The 17823-nt window shown below is 40.5% G+C and overlaps 1 protein-coding gene and 1 long non-coding RNA gene across 5 annotated transcripts in view; one reads left to right on the forward strand and one right to left on the reverse strand.

The window, feature by feature from the left end:
- The window catches only part of LOC117977605 (uncharacterized), a 188754-nt gene that overhangs the window by 129938 nt on the left and 40993 nt on the right, over positions 1 to 17823 (forward strand). The window lies entirely within an intron of this gene.
- Positions 1 to 17823, reverse strand: part of WDR64 (WD repeat domain 64) — a 151341-nt gene that overhangs the window by 85919 nt on the left and 47599 nt on the right. For both annotated transcript variants that reach the window (XM_055097208.2, XM_034949821.4), the window contains exon 9: positions 5996 to 6075. In XM_055097208.2, the coding sequence (XP_054953183.2) occupies positions 5996 to 6075 (80 nt within the window). The remainder of the gene's footprint in view (positions 1 to 5995; positions 6076 to 17823) is intronic.

Raw genomic sequence — 17823 nt, forward strand, 5'->3', positions numbered from 1 at the left:
CATTTAGATTATATTTAGGGGAGAGGAACTGATACACAGATATATGAAATATGATCCCTGCTCTTAAGAGTTCACAATCTAGTAGCAGCAATAAGGTAAGGAGATATAGAGGGTAAACAACTATTTGTAGAGAGTATGTCAAATCTGAAGATAGGTCTTTATACTATAAATGTTACGGTTCATAAAGAGTTAATTCCCTGTTTTTTTGTTGCTTTCTATTTTTCTTTCTTTTTTTTTCTTTTCTGCGTGTGTGAAGCCAGAATTTAGATAAAGTCACATATCAAAGAGAGGATTTTATTTCCTTTAGCAGATTCTTCTCTCAGTTGGATGAGTCACTTCATCTAAGTGCATCACTCTTGATAAGATGAGCGGGCTTAGTTCACACAAAAAAGCAGGAGAGAGATAGCATCTAGTAAACCAGATTTCTGTGGTCCAGGAAGAACACAGGGCTGAGTGGGTGCAAAGAGAACTGATTCAGTCTCAGCTCTGCCAGCTAACTAGTTCTGCGACTTGTCTGGGGTCTCAATTTCCTCGTGTAAAATTATAATCTTCAAGGCTCCATCCAGCTCTAAAATTTCATGATTATGTGCTCCGGAGGGAGACATCACTACAGTGAATGCAGAGGGCAATCTGGAATTTTCATAGGTAGTAAGAAACTCACCAGATATTCAGTTACATGATTCAAACTGACTAATTCCAATAATGCAGTATCTTGACTGCATTTGCTTTTCATTGGGAATTGCCAAGATGTGTCATGCTATTCAGACATGTTCAGAACCTAAGCCTTGCACCCACAGGTGATCTTACATCATGTTGGTGGGACATCCCCTGAAATGGGCATTATCATTCCTGGATGATGAGGCTGGCAATAGGCTATATCCCCAGAAGAAAATCTATGACTTGTATATCACACGAAGAAGAATGCAGTAGAGATCTGCCACCTGAGGAATATCTAGGCCTCTTAAACTAATGGCTTTGTCCGTTATTCGTTGTGAAGAAAATCCAATCTTTTGGAGGTTCCCTATTGCCTATTCCACAGATGTCCTCCAGCTCTGCTTGCTTTCGTTGCTTGGAATGGAATCATATGTGGTGGCTTTGTGGAGGCAGAATTAGCAGAAAGGGACAGATGCTAAGCTCTCAAAGCCTATATTATTTCATCTGTATTATTATCACCATCGCCATCATCATCATCATCATCATCATCATCATCATATGTTGATTCATGCTATACTTTGTAGTTATCTATAAACTTGTCTTACACTATTAGGCTTTAAATGTTCGCAGGTTAGGAATACAACCTGACCTTTGTAAGGTTAATAGCCTAGTCTATAGCAATTGTGCAGAAAATATTTGTTGAACAAAACATGAAAAAAATGCATGCAGAGCCCCCAAAATATCTTTTTGGAGGGTAATTGTGTTTCTACTCTGAACCTTCCATACTAAGAACTTAATTCCTAAAAGGCTAGTGCAAACACTGTTCAGCAAAAATATTCTTGATGGTCACCAAAATAATGCTCAGGAAATTTTTAGGTTTTCTTGGTAAACACTCTGTCCTGGTTTGGCTTTTTTTTTTTTTTTTTTCCTGCAAAAGCTTGTGCTTTTTTGAAGCTCATCAAATGTCCCTGCACATTTAACACATTCAACTATGCCTAGCAAAGCTGCTTTTATTGTATATTTTGAGTCGTCAGCGGGTACATACCGTACATTTAGCAATGGTGCTTGGCTGAGTCACTAATCAACAAGAGTACTCTCCTGAGAAAAATGTGTTTTCAGTTACTGGGAATTTGCATTTTCTACTAATAGAGGCTCCATAACTGTGACCATTCAATAAATTATGCATGATGAAAAGTATTAGTTGCTTGTCGGCCATACTACTAAGTGTTTTCTTCCCTCTGTGAGAGAGCTAGAAAACCTATAATTAATACGTTTTCAAGCTGTAGATGAGGGTCTTATAATATAATGAACACTGAGGTTAATCAGAGTCAAATGACTTAATCCAAAAACACTGAAGTGGTTTAAGTCCTAAAACTTTACCAAACACATTTTCCCCCAGAAATGATTAAAATACTAAGATTACAAAGCCTATAAAAACTGGTCAATTCTTAACATTTTGTATTCTTTTGTGTGTGAGGGCAAAGGGCTGTGAAGAGGAGTTGGTTAAGATTAATGTGACAGCATAATGTGACAATCAGATTTTAGAATCAAATTTCACATTAGCCATATATTTAAGTACTGCATTTTCAGAGGGTTTCATGTGCAGGGTTTGCATTGAAAGAGGAAGAGGGCTAATATTTTTGCCTAACTAAAGACATGCAACGGAGACAGGAGGATTCATTGCAGTTTGATTCTCAAACATGTTTGCTGCTTTATCTCTCACAACAAGGAGCTCTCCCTCCCTCATCTCTTGGATCCTCCTTCTGATGTGTGATCCAGACCAAAAATTGTGCCCATTTCCGTTGGAAGTAATAAGCCAAGACAGTCATTAACTCAGGAAGGAGCAATGGGGATCAAGCAATTGGGATATAAGTAACCCACGTCTTTTTCTGAAAGTATCCCACTTCTTTTTCTGATTCTAGCATTTGTTTCTTGATGTGTTCTAGACCTCAGTATGGAGATCTTTAAATAACTGTAATTACTTTGGTTGAGAGACTTGGATTCCTGTTTTTCTTAGAATCATCACTACCAAGTATCAAGAAACTTGCTCCCTACCCAAGCCATGACTCCCACACACTTCTTTACAGACTTCTTATCCATATGCCTTCCTTTCTTTTCTTCATGTCCTCACTTGAGTCTTAGAGGTTTGTGGACAATTAATGCTTTGGTTTTTCTGAGTGCACAAAGCTGTAATTATATATTGAGTAGCATCTAATTGGCAAACTGGCTTCCAAATTTTCCAAAGGACATTTTTAGTTTATCTCCCTGTGAACAGGCAGTTCTTTAAAAAATAGAATCACAGTATTTTAGGCTCAGAGGGATCTTGAAATGTATTTAGTCCCACTTCCTCATTTTCACCAGATAAGGAAAATGAGCAAAAGGGAGCAATTAAGTGATTGCTGAAAAATCAGAGTTGGTGATTGGCCAGGCGATGGCTAAACCCAGCTATTCTAACTTCTAGTGCATTGTTTTTATTTGTTGTGCTTGCCAATAGGCTACTATATTATCTTTGTAATACTGTTGGAACCATAAGCTAATTTCAGTTTAGTGTTGTAGAAGGCCCAAAGCTGAGCGTAGATTTAAATATAAATTTTGAATGCACAATGTACTTGAAAAAAATATTAACTTTATGCCCTTAGGGGAGATTCCCCAGCCATGAAATAGGAGCTCAGCTGTCTTTATATTTAGCAATATAGGCACTTCAGGGATGAGGCAGGACACTTTAGATAGGAAACCAAACCGCCTGCTGTGTATGTTTGAGAGTGAGAAATTTGAAGAAATCTTATGATAGACAGAGCCAATAGCACTTACTCATTAAACATCATGGCTCCTTTAATAGATATTTTTGCGGTAAACTCTTTTGCCAATGATGTATTTATTGATTTTTTTCTTGATGACAGAGTTTTCTTCTTTTTTAAAAAAATATTTATTGTTTCTTCCCTTTTTAAAGTTTGGGTTTGCAATGTAGGCCACTTTCTTGATGTTTGTTTGTGTTTCTGTTTTGCTCATTGAAGTCTTGCAAGCCTACATGCCTCCTGTCTCTTACAAGGCCGCCCTGGCCTCCTTGAGGAACCTCTGGGAGCTCATCTTCTCCCAGATCCAGGTAGCCTAGGGAGCCCTGACATCATTCATCTCCAACCAGATCTTTTCCTGTCACCAAAAGGAATCTTCTCTTGAATGTCCAATCAACACTTGACATTTAAGTTCACAATTGAGCTTTCTTTTGTTCTCCTTCCCCAGGTAAGCACCCACTTCCTAATTTCTGTACAACTATCAACACAATTGCTACTCTTTCATTTCTCCCACCATACAAACGTGGAGCTGGTTGATTTCTCTTACTAATCCCCAAAAGCATTGCATCTCCAAGTCTTATGAATAATTAATTTCCCATGTCTTTGAGGTCGAGTCTTTCTTTTTTTAAATAATAGCACCTACAGTAATTCAGACCCTCTCCATCTGACTCATGTCTTCTCTAACAGTCTCCTAACTAGAATCGCAAATTTCATTTTATCCCAAGAAAACCTCCACATTTGCCAAAGTGATTTTGCCAATGTGTTTAAACAGAGAGGATTAATATTTATTGAGAACCTATTATGCACCAAGCATAAATTATCTCAATTAATCTTAAACACCATCCTATGAAGTAGGCACCCTTCCTTCCTCCCTCCCTCCCTTCCTTCCTTGCTTTTTCTCTTTCTTTCTTTATTTCTTTTTTCTTTCCCTTCCTTCTTTCTTTCCCTTCCTTTCTTTCCTTCCTTCCTTTCCTTCCCTTCCTTCCTTCCCTTCTTTTCCTTCTTCCCTCCCTCCCTTCCTTCCTTCCTTTCCTTCCCTTCCTCCCTCCCTCCGTCCGTCCCTCCCTCCCTCCCTTCCTTCCTTCCTTCCTTCCTTCGTCCTTTCTTTTTGAGACAGGGTCTTGCTCTGTCATCCAGGATGGAGTGCAGTGGCACAGTCACGGCTCACTGCAGCCTCAACATCCTGGGTTCCAGCAATACTCACACCTCAGCCCCTCTAGTAGCTGGGGCTACAGGTACACACCAAATGCTCAGCTAATTTTTAATTTTTTTTTTTTTTTTTTTGTAGAGACAAGGTCTCACTATATTGCCTAGGCTAGTCTTGAGCTCCTGGGCTCAAGCGATCCTCCTGTCTCAGCCTCCCAAAGTGCCAGGATTATTGGTGCGAGCCACTGCGCCTGGCCAGGTGTTATTTTCTTATTGTTTGTATTATTAATAACAAATTTGTATTGAGGACTTTGAATTAGTTTAGTTTTGTTGTTATTGTTGTTGTTGTTGTTGTTTTGAGACAGGCTCTTGCTGTTGCCTAGGCTGGAGTGCAGTAGCACAAACATGGCTCACTGCAGCCTCAACCTCCTGGGCTCAAGTGATCCTCTGCCTCAGCCTCTTGAGTAGCTGAGACTAGCAGTCTTTTCATGTTGCCTAGGGCAGCCTTGAACTCCTAGGCTCAAGCAATCCTCCTGCCTCGGCCTCCCAAAGTGCTGAGATTACAGGTGTAAACCATGGAGCCCAGTCAGTTTAATTCCTATAATAACATTATGGGTAGGTACTATTATCAACTCCACTTACAAATGAGATTGGAGCTTAAAGGAATGAATAGCCTGCCCACCACACAGCTCACAAGTGAGAGAGCCAGGAGTTGTACCCACACAGTCTGACTCCAGGGCCCAGGCTCAAGGCCATCCTATGGATATTAAAACCCCAGTATTATAAATAAGGAGTCTGAGTCTCAAAGATTATTTTAGTCCCCTACCTTCCCCCCCCAAAACTTATTGTGTTACCTTTTCCCTTCCTCTTAGCAGATAACCTTTTTTGTTATTTTCTACCTAACCTATCCCTTAAATGTTGGTATTCTTCAAGATTGTCTTCCTGGTCTTCTCGTCTGTTAACTCTAAACCATTGGCTCTTGACCTTTTTGGTCATGATCTCCTCTGGAGGATTTGATGAAATTTTGAAATTTTTCTCCAGAAAAAGGCACACACACACACATAAGTGCCGGGGGCTCCAGGTCTCCTGGGAGACCTAGGAACTCATGCTCTCACACATAAAATAAGCTCCAGATGGATTAAAGCTCTAAAGGTAAAACAGAAAACAAAACAATAAGAACAAATTCTAGTAAAATACAGGAAAATTTCTCTCACACACTCTTGGGCTGAAGAAGGCTTTTCTAAGTATGTTATCAAATCCGGACGCCAGAAAGAAAAAGACAAACAGATTTGACTTGATACAAATTTGTAAATTCCCTAATGTGTTCTTCCTAGCACCAAAGCTCGAAGAGAACGATGTTTGCAAAGTAGAAAACCCCTATGTAATGTGAACCGTCCTCTCACCTCCAGTGACAATCACATTTGCCTTAACACAGTAGCAAAAAGTGTTGGCTCCTCTTGGCATGGAAAACTCTCTGACAGGCCTGGAAAACACAAATTAGATGGAAAACATATATATTTTTCTTTATCAAGTTAATTCTGACTTATAAATAGATTATGTTTGATAGGCTCATTTCTAAGTTGGTTGTAAATCCATTTGCCCGCAGGCCGTATTATAAGTAATGATTAAGTAGTAATTAACAGTAAGAATCTACTTACTCCATTATGTGGTGATATTCGCGTAGTACTTTGTATTGTTCCTGTTTAAAAGAAAATCCAGCCCTCCATGCTGGGTTTGTGGTTTTGCTTGTGGTGAGGATGGGCCGACCTGTATAAGGTCTTAATCCGGAAAGGGTATTGGGTGGTTAAGTGAGTCTGTTGGGTAGCACATAATGCCAGGAACCCTTTTGGACACTTCTCCTTTGCTCACCAGCCACATCCAATCTGCTGTCAAGTCCTGTTAATTTTTCCTCTGAAATATACCTGAAATCTGACCACTTCTTCCCACTCCCACTGCAGTATGTTGGTTCAACTCTCCATCCTCTCTCACCAGAACTACTGCAATAAACTGGTAATTTCTCTGCTTCCACTATTTTTTTTTTTTTTTTGAGACAAGGTCTCGTTTTGTCACCCAGGCTGGAGTGCAGTGGCACAATCTTGGCTCACTGTAACCTCTGTCTCCCAGGTTCAAGCAATTTTCCTGCCTCAGCCTCCTGAGTAGCTGGGATTACAGGCATGTGCCACCACACCCAGGTAATTTTTGTATTTTTAGCAGAGATAGTGTTTAACCATGTTGGACAGGCTGGTCTCAAACTCCCGACCTCAGGTGATCCACCTGCTTCGGCCTCCCAAAGTGCAGGGACTACAGGCGTGAGCCACGCGCCTGGCCTGCTTCCACTATTGCCCATTCTTCTTTCCTCATTCCCAACCCAAATCCCATTGTCGTGCTGCAGACAGAGTGACCCTTGTGAAATATGAATTAGATCACATCACTTCTCTCCTGTGGCTCCCTGGTGCTCTAAGAAGACTTCATTTCTGTTACCTGGCTGGCCTGGCCCTGAGTGATCCCTATCGCCCTTCCAGGCTCACCCCATGCCCTCCTCTTGCCCCTGTGCTGGATTCTAATCCAGCTATACTAGTCTCTCTCATCAGCCTCCCTTCTGGACATACTGAGCTCTTTCTGTCCTCAAGAGCTTTTGCACAGGCCAAAGATGTTTGTCTCCCAGACCCCAGCCCCACTAACAACCATCCTCCTTTGGGTGTCAGCTTAAATGTAACTTTCTTAGGCCTTTCCGGGACATCACCCTCCCACCCTCCCACCCATCTCCACCAGTGAAACTCTGTCTTTTGTCTTATTCTCCCTTAAAGCATGTAGCATCTACCATATATTCATATGTATGTTTCGGGTGTTAGTATCTGTGAATGGTATTGTGCTCAAGCTTAAAAAAGCTTAAAAAAGCTCAAGCTTGAGTGACAACGTGTGGGCTTCCATCCTGGCTCCATCACCGTGCTTCAATTCCCTCACTTAGTAGACGAGACAATGGACAATAACAATACCAACCTGAGAGATTAGCAACAGCTGAAAGCTGTTACTTCCATTGATCAGATGGGGTAACAGGAAGAAACAGGGTTATTGGAAAACAGGGGCCACCCAGAAGAAGCCTAGACAAGAATCCCAGGCAAGAAGCCCAGACAAGGAGGTCTGGGAGGAAGCACTTGCAGAACTGAGACACACAAGCAGGGAAGGGGCAGGGAAGGAGAAACCTGGCCTTGTTGCTGTGTATGTACATGTTTTTCTTTTTTTTTTCTTTTCTTTTTTAAAAATACAAAGGGTAGCATATACCATCCTGTTCATTGCTTTTTCACTTAATAATGTATTTTGAAGAGCTGTCTAAATCGTATTTTAAAACTGTTCTTTTTTTATTGCCACCAAATACTCCTTTGTATTACTAAATTAGCACTTATTTAATTTCTGAGGGGAACCCGCCTGTCTCAAATTTCCTGTGATTACAAATAATATTGTAATAAACAGTCTCTTGTGAAAGGGCTATTTTTCTATATATAAGTATTTCCATTTTAGTATATATATGAATTTCTAGAAATAGTATTGCAAGTCAAAAGGTATGTGTATTTATAATTTTGAAAGATACTGCAGTTCCTTTTTAATTCTCTTTACCCTCTGGACTATACTTTTTACAGTGTATCTCTTTACAAAAACTGGGGCTCACAAAGCCTAACTTTCTTTCTTTCTTTAGTAGAGACAGAGTCTCACTCTGTTACCCAGGCTGGAGTACAATGGCATGACCATAGCTCACTGCAGCCTCAAACTCTTGGACTCAAGCGATCCTCCTGCCTCAACCTCCCAAGTAGCTGGAACCATAGTATGAGCCCCTGCACCTGGCCAAAGCCTAACTTTAAGGTAGTTTATATTTTGGAGTTGTGTTTGAGATATTGAACCTAAGGGGTAATAACCAGAAATATCTTGCATTGCAATTATTACCCTAGACCTCGGGCAAGAATGAATTCTTGCCACAGCTGCCCAACTATTGAACTTTCATATTTCTCAATATGAAGGAAATGGATGCAAATTAAACAAAAGCCCATAGAGTGCTCAGAGCACAGTCACAAAATCAATGAGACAGCATGGAAATAAAGTCTGAACTGCAAACTTTAGGAGGATGCAGATTTATGATTTAGCTGAAACATATCTTATTAGTTTAATGTCAGAAAAAGATGTGAAAAAAAGAGTTTGCTCAACTAAATTTGAGCATCACAAAGGAGAGATCCATACTCAGCAGTTCAGGCATTCATCTGAGTCTATACTGGATACCATGGGTCATATGTAGCTTTTCCAATTAAATTACTTTATTCTTCCTTAAGCCTAAAGTAAATAGTTATCCGTAGACCTGTATATACAACTTTATCAACATCTTAACTTTACCTAGGTCAGAATGCTCAAGACCTTAGCATAGTCGTTCCAAAATCTGATTGTGCATCAGAATCACTTTGGATATTAAAAAAGAAATTCCTAGGCTGGGTGCAGTGGCTCACGCTTGTCATCCAAATACTTTGGGAGGCCGAGGTAGGAGGATCACTTGAGCCTGGGAATTCCAGACCAGCCTGGGCAAATGGTGAAACCCAATCCTTACAAAAAAAAAAAAAAAAAAAAAAAAAAAACCATGGACCTCAGCCCTAACTTGATAAATCAGACTCTCCAAGGGTGGAGTCATAAATGTCTATTAAATTTTTTCTTAAAGGCTGGGTGCAGTGGCTCATGCCCGTAATCCCAGCACTTTGGGAGGCCAAGGCGGGCGGATCATGTGAGGTCAGGAGGTCGAGACCAGCCTGGCCAACATGGTGAAACCCTGTCTCTAGTAAAAACACAAAAATTAGCCAGGCATGGTGGTGTATGCCTGTCATCCCAGCTACTCAGAAGGCTGAGACAGGAGCTGCTGGACCCTTGAAGGGGAAGTTCCAGTGAGCTGAAATTGTGCCACTGCACTCTGGCCTGGGGAAGTCTGTCTCAAAAAATAAAAAATTCTTACAATTATTTTTCATGCACACCACTGACATTTATTTGTAAATTATGTTCATATATTTACTGAATTAAAATTATATAAACATCATAAAACAGACAACAATAAAATAATGAGATAATAATTTAAAGGAAAGAAAACTTCTAGAGTTTTCTACCCCCATTTGATGGATCATCTTGCATACCCCCTGGAGTATATTCGCCCTGCTTTGCAGACCTCACAGGATATGGGCTGTCTCCTGATACAGTTTCAAGAAAGAACGAGCACTCTTTGGCTCTTCTTATGAGAGCCCCAGTAAAAAGAAGAGGTGGGATGGGCAGACTTCTATAGGGCCCTGCCATAATGTGGATGGAGCAGGACAGGGCCGACTGGTAAAGTTGACTTAGAATATACTGTGGACGTGAGGTCAGGAGACCTAGATTCTGGCTGTGTTCTGTTGCTAAATATATGACTTTAGAAAAGTCACTTAATCTTGCTGAGCTACAATGTCTCCACTTATGAATTCAAGGGTTGACTATGACCTAAATAGTTTCTTCCATTCTTAAAATCTTAGATATTGTCCTTCCCCTATACCTGCAGCTGGGACAGGGGTCATGCAGGGCAACTGTGCAGCCTTTGTGGATGGCATCCCAGAGCTGTGGGGGGCACAGCCTGCACAGCCTATCGCAGTGGTCCCTGGTTGGGGTAGACATACATGAATAAGCACTCTCATAATTCATCATACTTTCTGAGCAGCAATGCACCTAGATGTGGAGGAAGAACCAAAATCAGAACAGGCTGGTGGGTGGTGAGAGATCTTGATTTCTGGATTCTTTGAAGGTTGCTGGCTATAAAATTTTGTATTGGAAAGGCTTAGGCTTGTAATATGTTTGAAAAGTTCTGCTGTGTCTAAGATTGCTTAAAAAATTAGTTTTTCATATCAAAGAATGTCTAGGGCTCATAAGGGAGTTAAGGAGAGAGGACAGTTGACTCCAAGTGTACTCCAAAAGGGAAATACTCAAGGTAGGAAAGTTGCCAGGGGCAGCAAAGCCTATGAAGGAAGTAGAGTTTTTAGGGCTTACTCAGTGGGTCCTCAGTCAGTGAGTCAACAACATTTATGAGTGCCAGCTGTACGCCCAACACTGCCCTAGGGGATAGATACATCAGTGAACTACAAGAACAGAGGTGAGAGTGTCCATCAGTTGAGGGTCACAAACTCAAAGTCTGCAGCAGCCAGGCAGGTAAACTAGCTGGGACAAGGGGTTGGGTGTGACACCACAGGGAGAAGGGGGGCTGTGGTGAACTGAGAGTGCATGCCCGTGAAAAGGGGGAGCCCGGGCCCAGAGCCAGCCAACATGCACAACAGGAAAGGCAGGTTCACCACAACAAGCAAAGATCAAAAAAATAAGTGATCCCCCAAACACATTTTGTAGCTGCATTTGGCTAACAGGCTACCAGTTTGCAGGAATAGCTCTCATATTTTTTGAAATAGACACTACAATTAAAAATCAATTATTTAAATGAAATTTGTTAAAATATCTTGATGAGTGAGAATAATCACCTGAAAAAATTTGATTTTTAAAAATTTAATAAAAAATAATGCAAAATAACCAAATTCACTGCTAGATAGAAAGCTTTACTAAATGGAAGAGCAGGTAGTATTATCTCTATGTGAAAGAATACTTCTAAAATATTTAAAACAGTTTTTTGAACTAATTTAAATCTACTTTGTAAGTAGTTATCCTTCTATCAAATGCAGTTCATAAAAGGAGTCTCAATTTAGTAACATAAATCAAAAGTCAGTATTTAGACTTTTGAAAATGCTTAAATGTCCCAGATGACAAGTAGTTAAGTTCTAACTGATGACTCATTTACAGGTTTGCCAGTGACATACTTTGTCACCATAGCTGCTTGGCTGAATGAACTGAACTGGATGTAGTACAAACCAGGAAGGGCATTATTTTCTTTTACCCTGTCTTATCTTGTCACCTCGCCCCAACAGCAAATCTTCTTGGGCCAATTCCCATTAGGATGGCTCCAGCAAAGCTACCTTCTGTGGCCCAAAGGGAATTCACAGGATGCTGGACAGTATCAGTGTGAATGCAGCCTTGCCACTCTGTGGCGGGTTCCTCCAGCCAGGGTCGACCTGATCCTTAGGCACAGCTGGCACAAGGCCTGGAGCCCAAAGTACTTTTAGGGGCCCGTGGAAATATTCTAGTTGCACTTAAAATCAGAAGGCAAAAATAAAAGCTTAGGGTCATAGGACATTAGAATTTTTAGGGCCCATGAAAACATACTAAATTTTTCCTAAGACAGAAGAAAAATGTTGAAGACATAAAAGTATATGAAAAATAATGTGTAAGATTGATAGTATTATGGTGGGAGGGACCTATAAAGGCAAAAATGCCCAGGACCGGGAAAGTCAGACTGTGGCCCAGCCTGCAGCCTTCGGAATTCTCCATGAGGGCCAGGCATGGTGGCTCACACCTGTAATCTCAGCACTTTGGGAAGCCAAGGTGGGAGGATCATTTGAAGCCAAGAGTCTGAGACCAGTCTGGGCAACATAACAAGACCCCATCTCTACCAAAATTAAGAAAAATTAGCCGGGCGTGTTGGCACACATCTGTATCCGCAGCCACTCAGGAGGCTGAGGCAGGAGGATTGCTTGATCCCAGGAACTCGAAGGTGCAATGAGCTATAATCATGCCCCTGCCCTCCAGTCCAGGTGACGGGGTAACATTAAGACCTTGTATCTTTTATTATTATTATTATTATTATTATTATTATTATTTTTTTTTTTTTTTTTTTTTTTTTTTTTTTTTTTTTAGAGACAGAGTCTTGCTCTATCGCCCAGGCTGGAGTGCAGTGGCGCGATCTCGGCTCACTGCAAGCTCCGCCTCCCGGGTTCACGCCATTCTCCTGCCTCAGCCTCCCGAGTAGCTGGGACTACAGGCGCCCGCCACCATGCCCTGCTATTTTTTTTGTATTTTCAGTAGAGACGAGGTTTCACCGTGTTAGCCAGGATGGTCTCGATCTCCTGACCACATGATCCGCCCTCCTTGGCCTCCCAAAGTGCTGGGATTACAGGCGTGAGCCACCCCGCCCGGCCAAGACCTTGTCTCTAAAAAGAAAAAAAATAAATTCTCCATGAGGAAGCGAGTAGTGGTCATCACGTACATGTGTCACATGTCAAGCTTGCCCAAGGTGAGCCTGTGAGTTCTGAGCCTCAGCAACTAGCTACTGGGGAGCTAGATGCGTTTCCCCACTTTAGGCTCTTCTGGAGTAGATCTTCCTGGACCTATCAGCACTTGCTTTGTAGCACCAGAAGCTCTCGCCCCAACCTCCACTCCCATTTTGGGGAAGGCAGACAAAATAACCCTGCATTCCCCACTGGCCCACAACCAGGTACCTTAATCCCTCTTTTCAATTATTTTTGAATTGCTGGTTGTATCATATTCACATTTGCTGGCAAGGGATGATGGTGTAAAGGTCATGGGTCTAGAACAATCCTCTCCAGTAATTCTTGAGGATGGTCTACTATACCTCTCTTCAGAATGGCATTAGCTGAAATTCTAAGACAGCAGGAAAAGAGCCATTTAATACCCTATTAACTGATTACAAGCAAATCTAACAACCTTTTTACTTAAATTTCTCAGCATGTGGAATTGGGTTCATACTTCCCATTTTAAAAATTTCAGTTTCTTAAGGATATTTGCCCTTTAGATGTAATTACTCTATTTTCCTATAACAAATAATGATAGGAGCCCACATAATTAAATGAATTACAAATGAGTGAACTGTGCCTTTAAATAAAACTTCTTTCAAGTAGAAAGGCTCATATAATTGATGTCAATTTGGAAAATGAAAGATGGCCTGCTTTCCAGTATTTCATGTTCATATTCAGCTGCATATCCTTTGAAAAATTGCTTTTTCATTCTGTTACTAGAAGTATGTTACTCTAACCAGCGTGCATAAAAAAATCAAACATTTTGTGAGAAATCTATCATGATAATATTAACCAGCATTTCGATAGCACTTTAAGAGTGAAGAGCATTTTTTCATATACTTTCCAGTGCATTGAGATATCAGTTTGGTGTTTGGACTTGAGCCCCGGTCCACCACACCATGCTCCCTTCTCAGGATGGCAGGGGTGAGGTTGGGAAGGAAGGAGACTGTCCTCTTGGCCAGGACACCTTAGTGAACCCCACCTATAAACACCACCCATAGCAGAGTGGCACCAGACTCACAGTTTCATGTACAATGTGGGCCCATGATGTTCATTCATAACAAGATAAAATGTAGATACTATGTGATATGGTTAGGCTTTGTGTCCCCACCCAAATCTCATCTTGAATTGTAATCCCCAAGTATTGAGGAAGGAACCTAGTGGGAGGTGATTGGATCATGGGGGCGGCTTCTCCCGTGTTGTTCTTGTGTTAGTGAGTGAGTTCTCATGAGATCTGATGATTTATAAGTGTTTGGCAAGTTCCTCTTTTGCTCACTTTTCTCTCTCCTGCCATCATGTGAAGAAGGTCCTTGCTTCCCTTTCACCCTCCGCCATGATTGTAAGTTTCCTGAAGCCTCCCCAGCCATGTGGAACTGTGAGTCAATTAACCTCTTTCCTTTATAAATTACCCAGTCTCAGATAGTATCTTTATAGCAGTGTGAAAATGGATTAATACACAACGGTTCTTTGAATATAGAAGGCTCCCAATAAATATTTGTTTGAATATCCTTAAGGGACAAATACCTGATTGACAATAACCACTTCCCGGAGTCACACAGAATAGAAATGTATTGATTCTGGGAAGTTCATTCTGACTTTTTCCCTGATCCCCCTGAAATGATAGCAATTTTAAAGAGAAACATTTTCTGACAGTTTCTTAAAAACAGAAAAAAAAAAACAACAAACTTTTTGATAGAGTCCCCTACCAAAATTCCCTGGCTGAATTACCACATGCTTCATCTCAGACTTTTCTCCTGTTGTTCCATGAATTAATGAGCGTGATGCAGGGAGAGAAGCAGAGTCATCAGGTAGAAGGTAAAGGGGTGACTTTTTTCAGGGGGCATGTGTTACACGATTGGGGTTGTTCACTGAATGGAAGGCAATGCTGCAGACGGGAAGCATCCCAGGGGAACTGTGTGATTGCTGAAGAAGCAGGGCTACTGAGTCAGCAGAGTCCCTCGATATTTTCTCCCAGTGGCGGTGAGGTAGTTGGTGGGGAATGAGGGCAGGAAACAAGGAATAAGGCGTTTCTCTTTTCTCCTTTATGATATAAGAGGAAAGAAATTTCAGAATGCCTCAGGTAAGGCATTTTTAAAAAGTGGCCCTAACTCTGTATTACTGCCTCTTATTGATCCATATTGTGCCCATTCCCAAGGGAGGGTGCAATAGAAAATTCTACATCAGACATTGGCAAAATTTTTCCATAAAGAATAAGATAACAAATATTGTAGATTTTGCCATAAAGTCTCTGTTGTCAGAACTACTCAACTCTGCCACTGTAGCATGAAAACAATCATCATAGATAACACAAATAAGTATGGCTGTGATTCCCTTACAACTCTATTCATGACCAGTGAAATTTAAATTTCATATCAATTTTATGGGTCATAAGATATTATTCTTTTTTAAAACTTTTGTTTCAGTCATTGAAAAATGTAAAAACCATTCTTAGTTTGCAGATGTTATAAAAACAGGTGACTCATTGGATCTGGCCTTGGGCTACAGTTTGCTAATCCCTGCTCTAGATGCAGGAACAGGAAGCTTAAACCATTGCACAAACTAATCTATGATAGTTTCATCTCTTCTCCTTTGTATTCAAGTTCTTTCTTTTTTTTTTTTTTTCCTTTAAATCTTTTCAGTATCTTTCTTAGGGGAACAAGAAAAGGAGCCAACATTTATTGAGTACTTTGTATCAGGCATTAAACAAGGCACCTTACGTGAGTTAACTTAAGCAATTTTTATAAGACTATCATGTAGGTATATTCATTACCATTTAAAGATGGGGAAACTGAGGTAAGAAGAACTAATGGTAAAGTGTTCAGTGGTCACAGGGTTAGTGAGTGCTAGGACAGAAACCAGTTCTGTCTCCACAGCAACCTTACCAAGGGCAACTATACTCTTTCTAATATGATAATCTGCCTCTGAGTTGGGTAACTAATAAAAAGTAATGCTGAGTAGTTAGTTGCATATCTCTTGGAAACTGTCAAGCTATCAAAGGGTTTGAAGGTTCAGCTTATGTCTTGCAACAGGCAACATGCTTTGCATGGCATAATTAATTGCAGATGTTTATTTTCTTGCTAGTACAGAACTCCATTTGTGAAATTACCATACAAAATTACAAACAGAATAGTAATCACTTCTGAAGTGGAAATTTTTTTGAGAGGATTTTTTTCCTGTCTTCTTGGGAGCTATTGGCTCCCACTTTAACAGCTGGCCAATTATGTATTGTATAAATGCAGCTTTATCTGGCTCAACTTAAGATTCATTATAGGAAATTACAAAAATAGAAATATGTTGAGTCTAGGGATGGAGTGGACCCAATTCTCAGTCTATTGAGATGACTCTGCAATGGCAGTGGCTGCTCAGGAAAACATGATTACACTACCTCACTTGAGAAGCCTCTTCAGCTTCTAGATTTAGGAGTGTGGCCCAAGTGAGGAAGTAGTTGAAAAGCTCATCTAGAGTTTGACTGAACAGATCAATGACCACTGTTTGCTGAGGTTGTCATTACTACTCAACTGACTTCCTGACTTCTTCTCAGACGAATACATTACCAACCAAATTCCAGGAAGCCCAGAACGGGGCTCAAAGACAAACTCCTGACTATTGCAAAGTAGATGTTGTTCAGAGCAAAGATCAGATTGCACTGGTTAATCAGAAAAGTAAAACCTTCTAGATAATCTAAGTGTTCACAATTACTGAGTACCAAACCTGTGGAACACGATGGAGATTAGGAATTTAATGCCCCTACAATACCACTACGTAACTTACAAATATTTACAAATATGCATTTTGAAAAAAACATATAAACAACAAAAAATTGCTTTAAACCCAAAGAATGGCTCTGTGTGTGTGTGTGTGTGTGCGCGCGCGCACACACATGTGTATGTGTGTGTAAATGGAATGGAGTGAATTAAGAGAAGGAGATTGTGAAAATGTGCGTAACTCAACTTTGCTCTTGAGGTTACTCCCCGCAAAAGATATTATATTTGATTAAATCATGCTAGTTGAAGGGCATATTTTTCTTGTCAAAAAGAAGACGATGTCCAGTCTTTGCATAAAAAAATATTACTACCTCATTTAAAACCTAACACAAACTTCACAACCTGATTGACAGATCCTAATGCTTGAACAAAGGGAATGTTGGCATCATCATAATTGGTTCCCAGAGGAAAATATGAGTGCCTTTCCTTTTCTCTGGTGTTGGGGTATTTATTATTTTCATGGATTTTGACAGCACACGGAAATCAAAGTCTTCTTTAAAAGTCCATTCTTCAGGAAAGCTTAAATGACTGTAAGCAAATAATAATATTTTCCATTTGTATAGCATTTTACAATTTCCAGAGCACCTTCACCCATCTCAGCTTATTTGACCATCACAAAAATCCTGTGAGATAAGAAAGTTAGTGCTATTTCCATTCATAAAGGAGGTTATTGAGGTTCAAATAACTTCAGTAACATGCCCAAGACCACATGGCCAACAAATAAGTTGGCAAAGGTTACATTAGAATTCTTTTGCTCCCTTGCTCACTTATATTCTATTATAGTAAATAGTGCCATGTAAACTGTCCTCCCAGCCAGAAGCCTGACAATCACCTGTTCTCAAACATTCTTCCTCTAGATATTTGTATGATTTGATCTTCACCACATTCAGATCTCTGCTCAAATGTTGTCTCTTCAGAGCAGTCTCTCCTGACCATCCTGTCAAATGGTCAAGGGCAAGCTCAAAGGAGGGAGACCAATTGAGGAAGATATGACAATACTACTTTAGAAGAGAAACGATGAGCGCTTGGGCTTAACCAGTGGAAGTAGGGACAGAGAGAGAACAGATATTCTTGCACAACTTACAAGAATTGGTGGCCTACTGGATGAGAAGAATAAAGGAGAGGGAGGAATCTGTTTTTGGTCTAAAATAGGTACGCAATAAATATGTTAAGGATAAAAAAAAAGAAACAGATTCCTCCCTCTCCTTTATTCTTCTCATCCAGTAGGCCACCAATTCTTGCAAGTTGTGCAAGAATATCTGTTCTCTCTCTGTCCCTACTTCCACT

The sequence above is a fragment of the Pan paniscus genome, chromosome 1 (genome assembly GCF_029289425.2).
Source record: "Pan paniscus chromosome 1, NHGRI_mPanPan1-v2.0_pri, whole genome shotgun sequence".
Classification (NCBI taxonomy): Eukaryota; Metazoa; Chordata; class Mammalia; order Primates; family Hominidae; genus Pan; species Pan paniscus.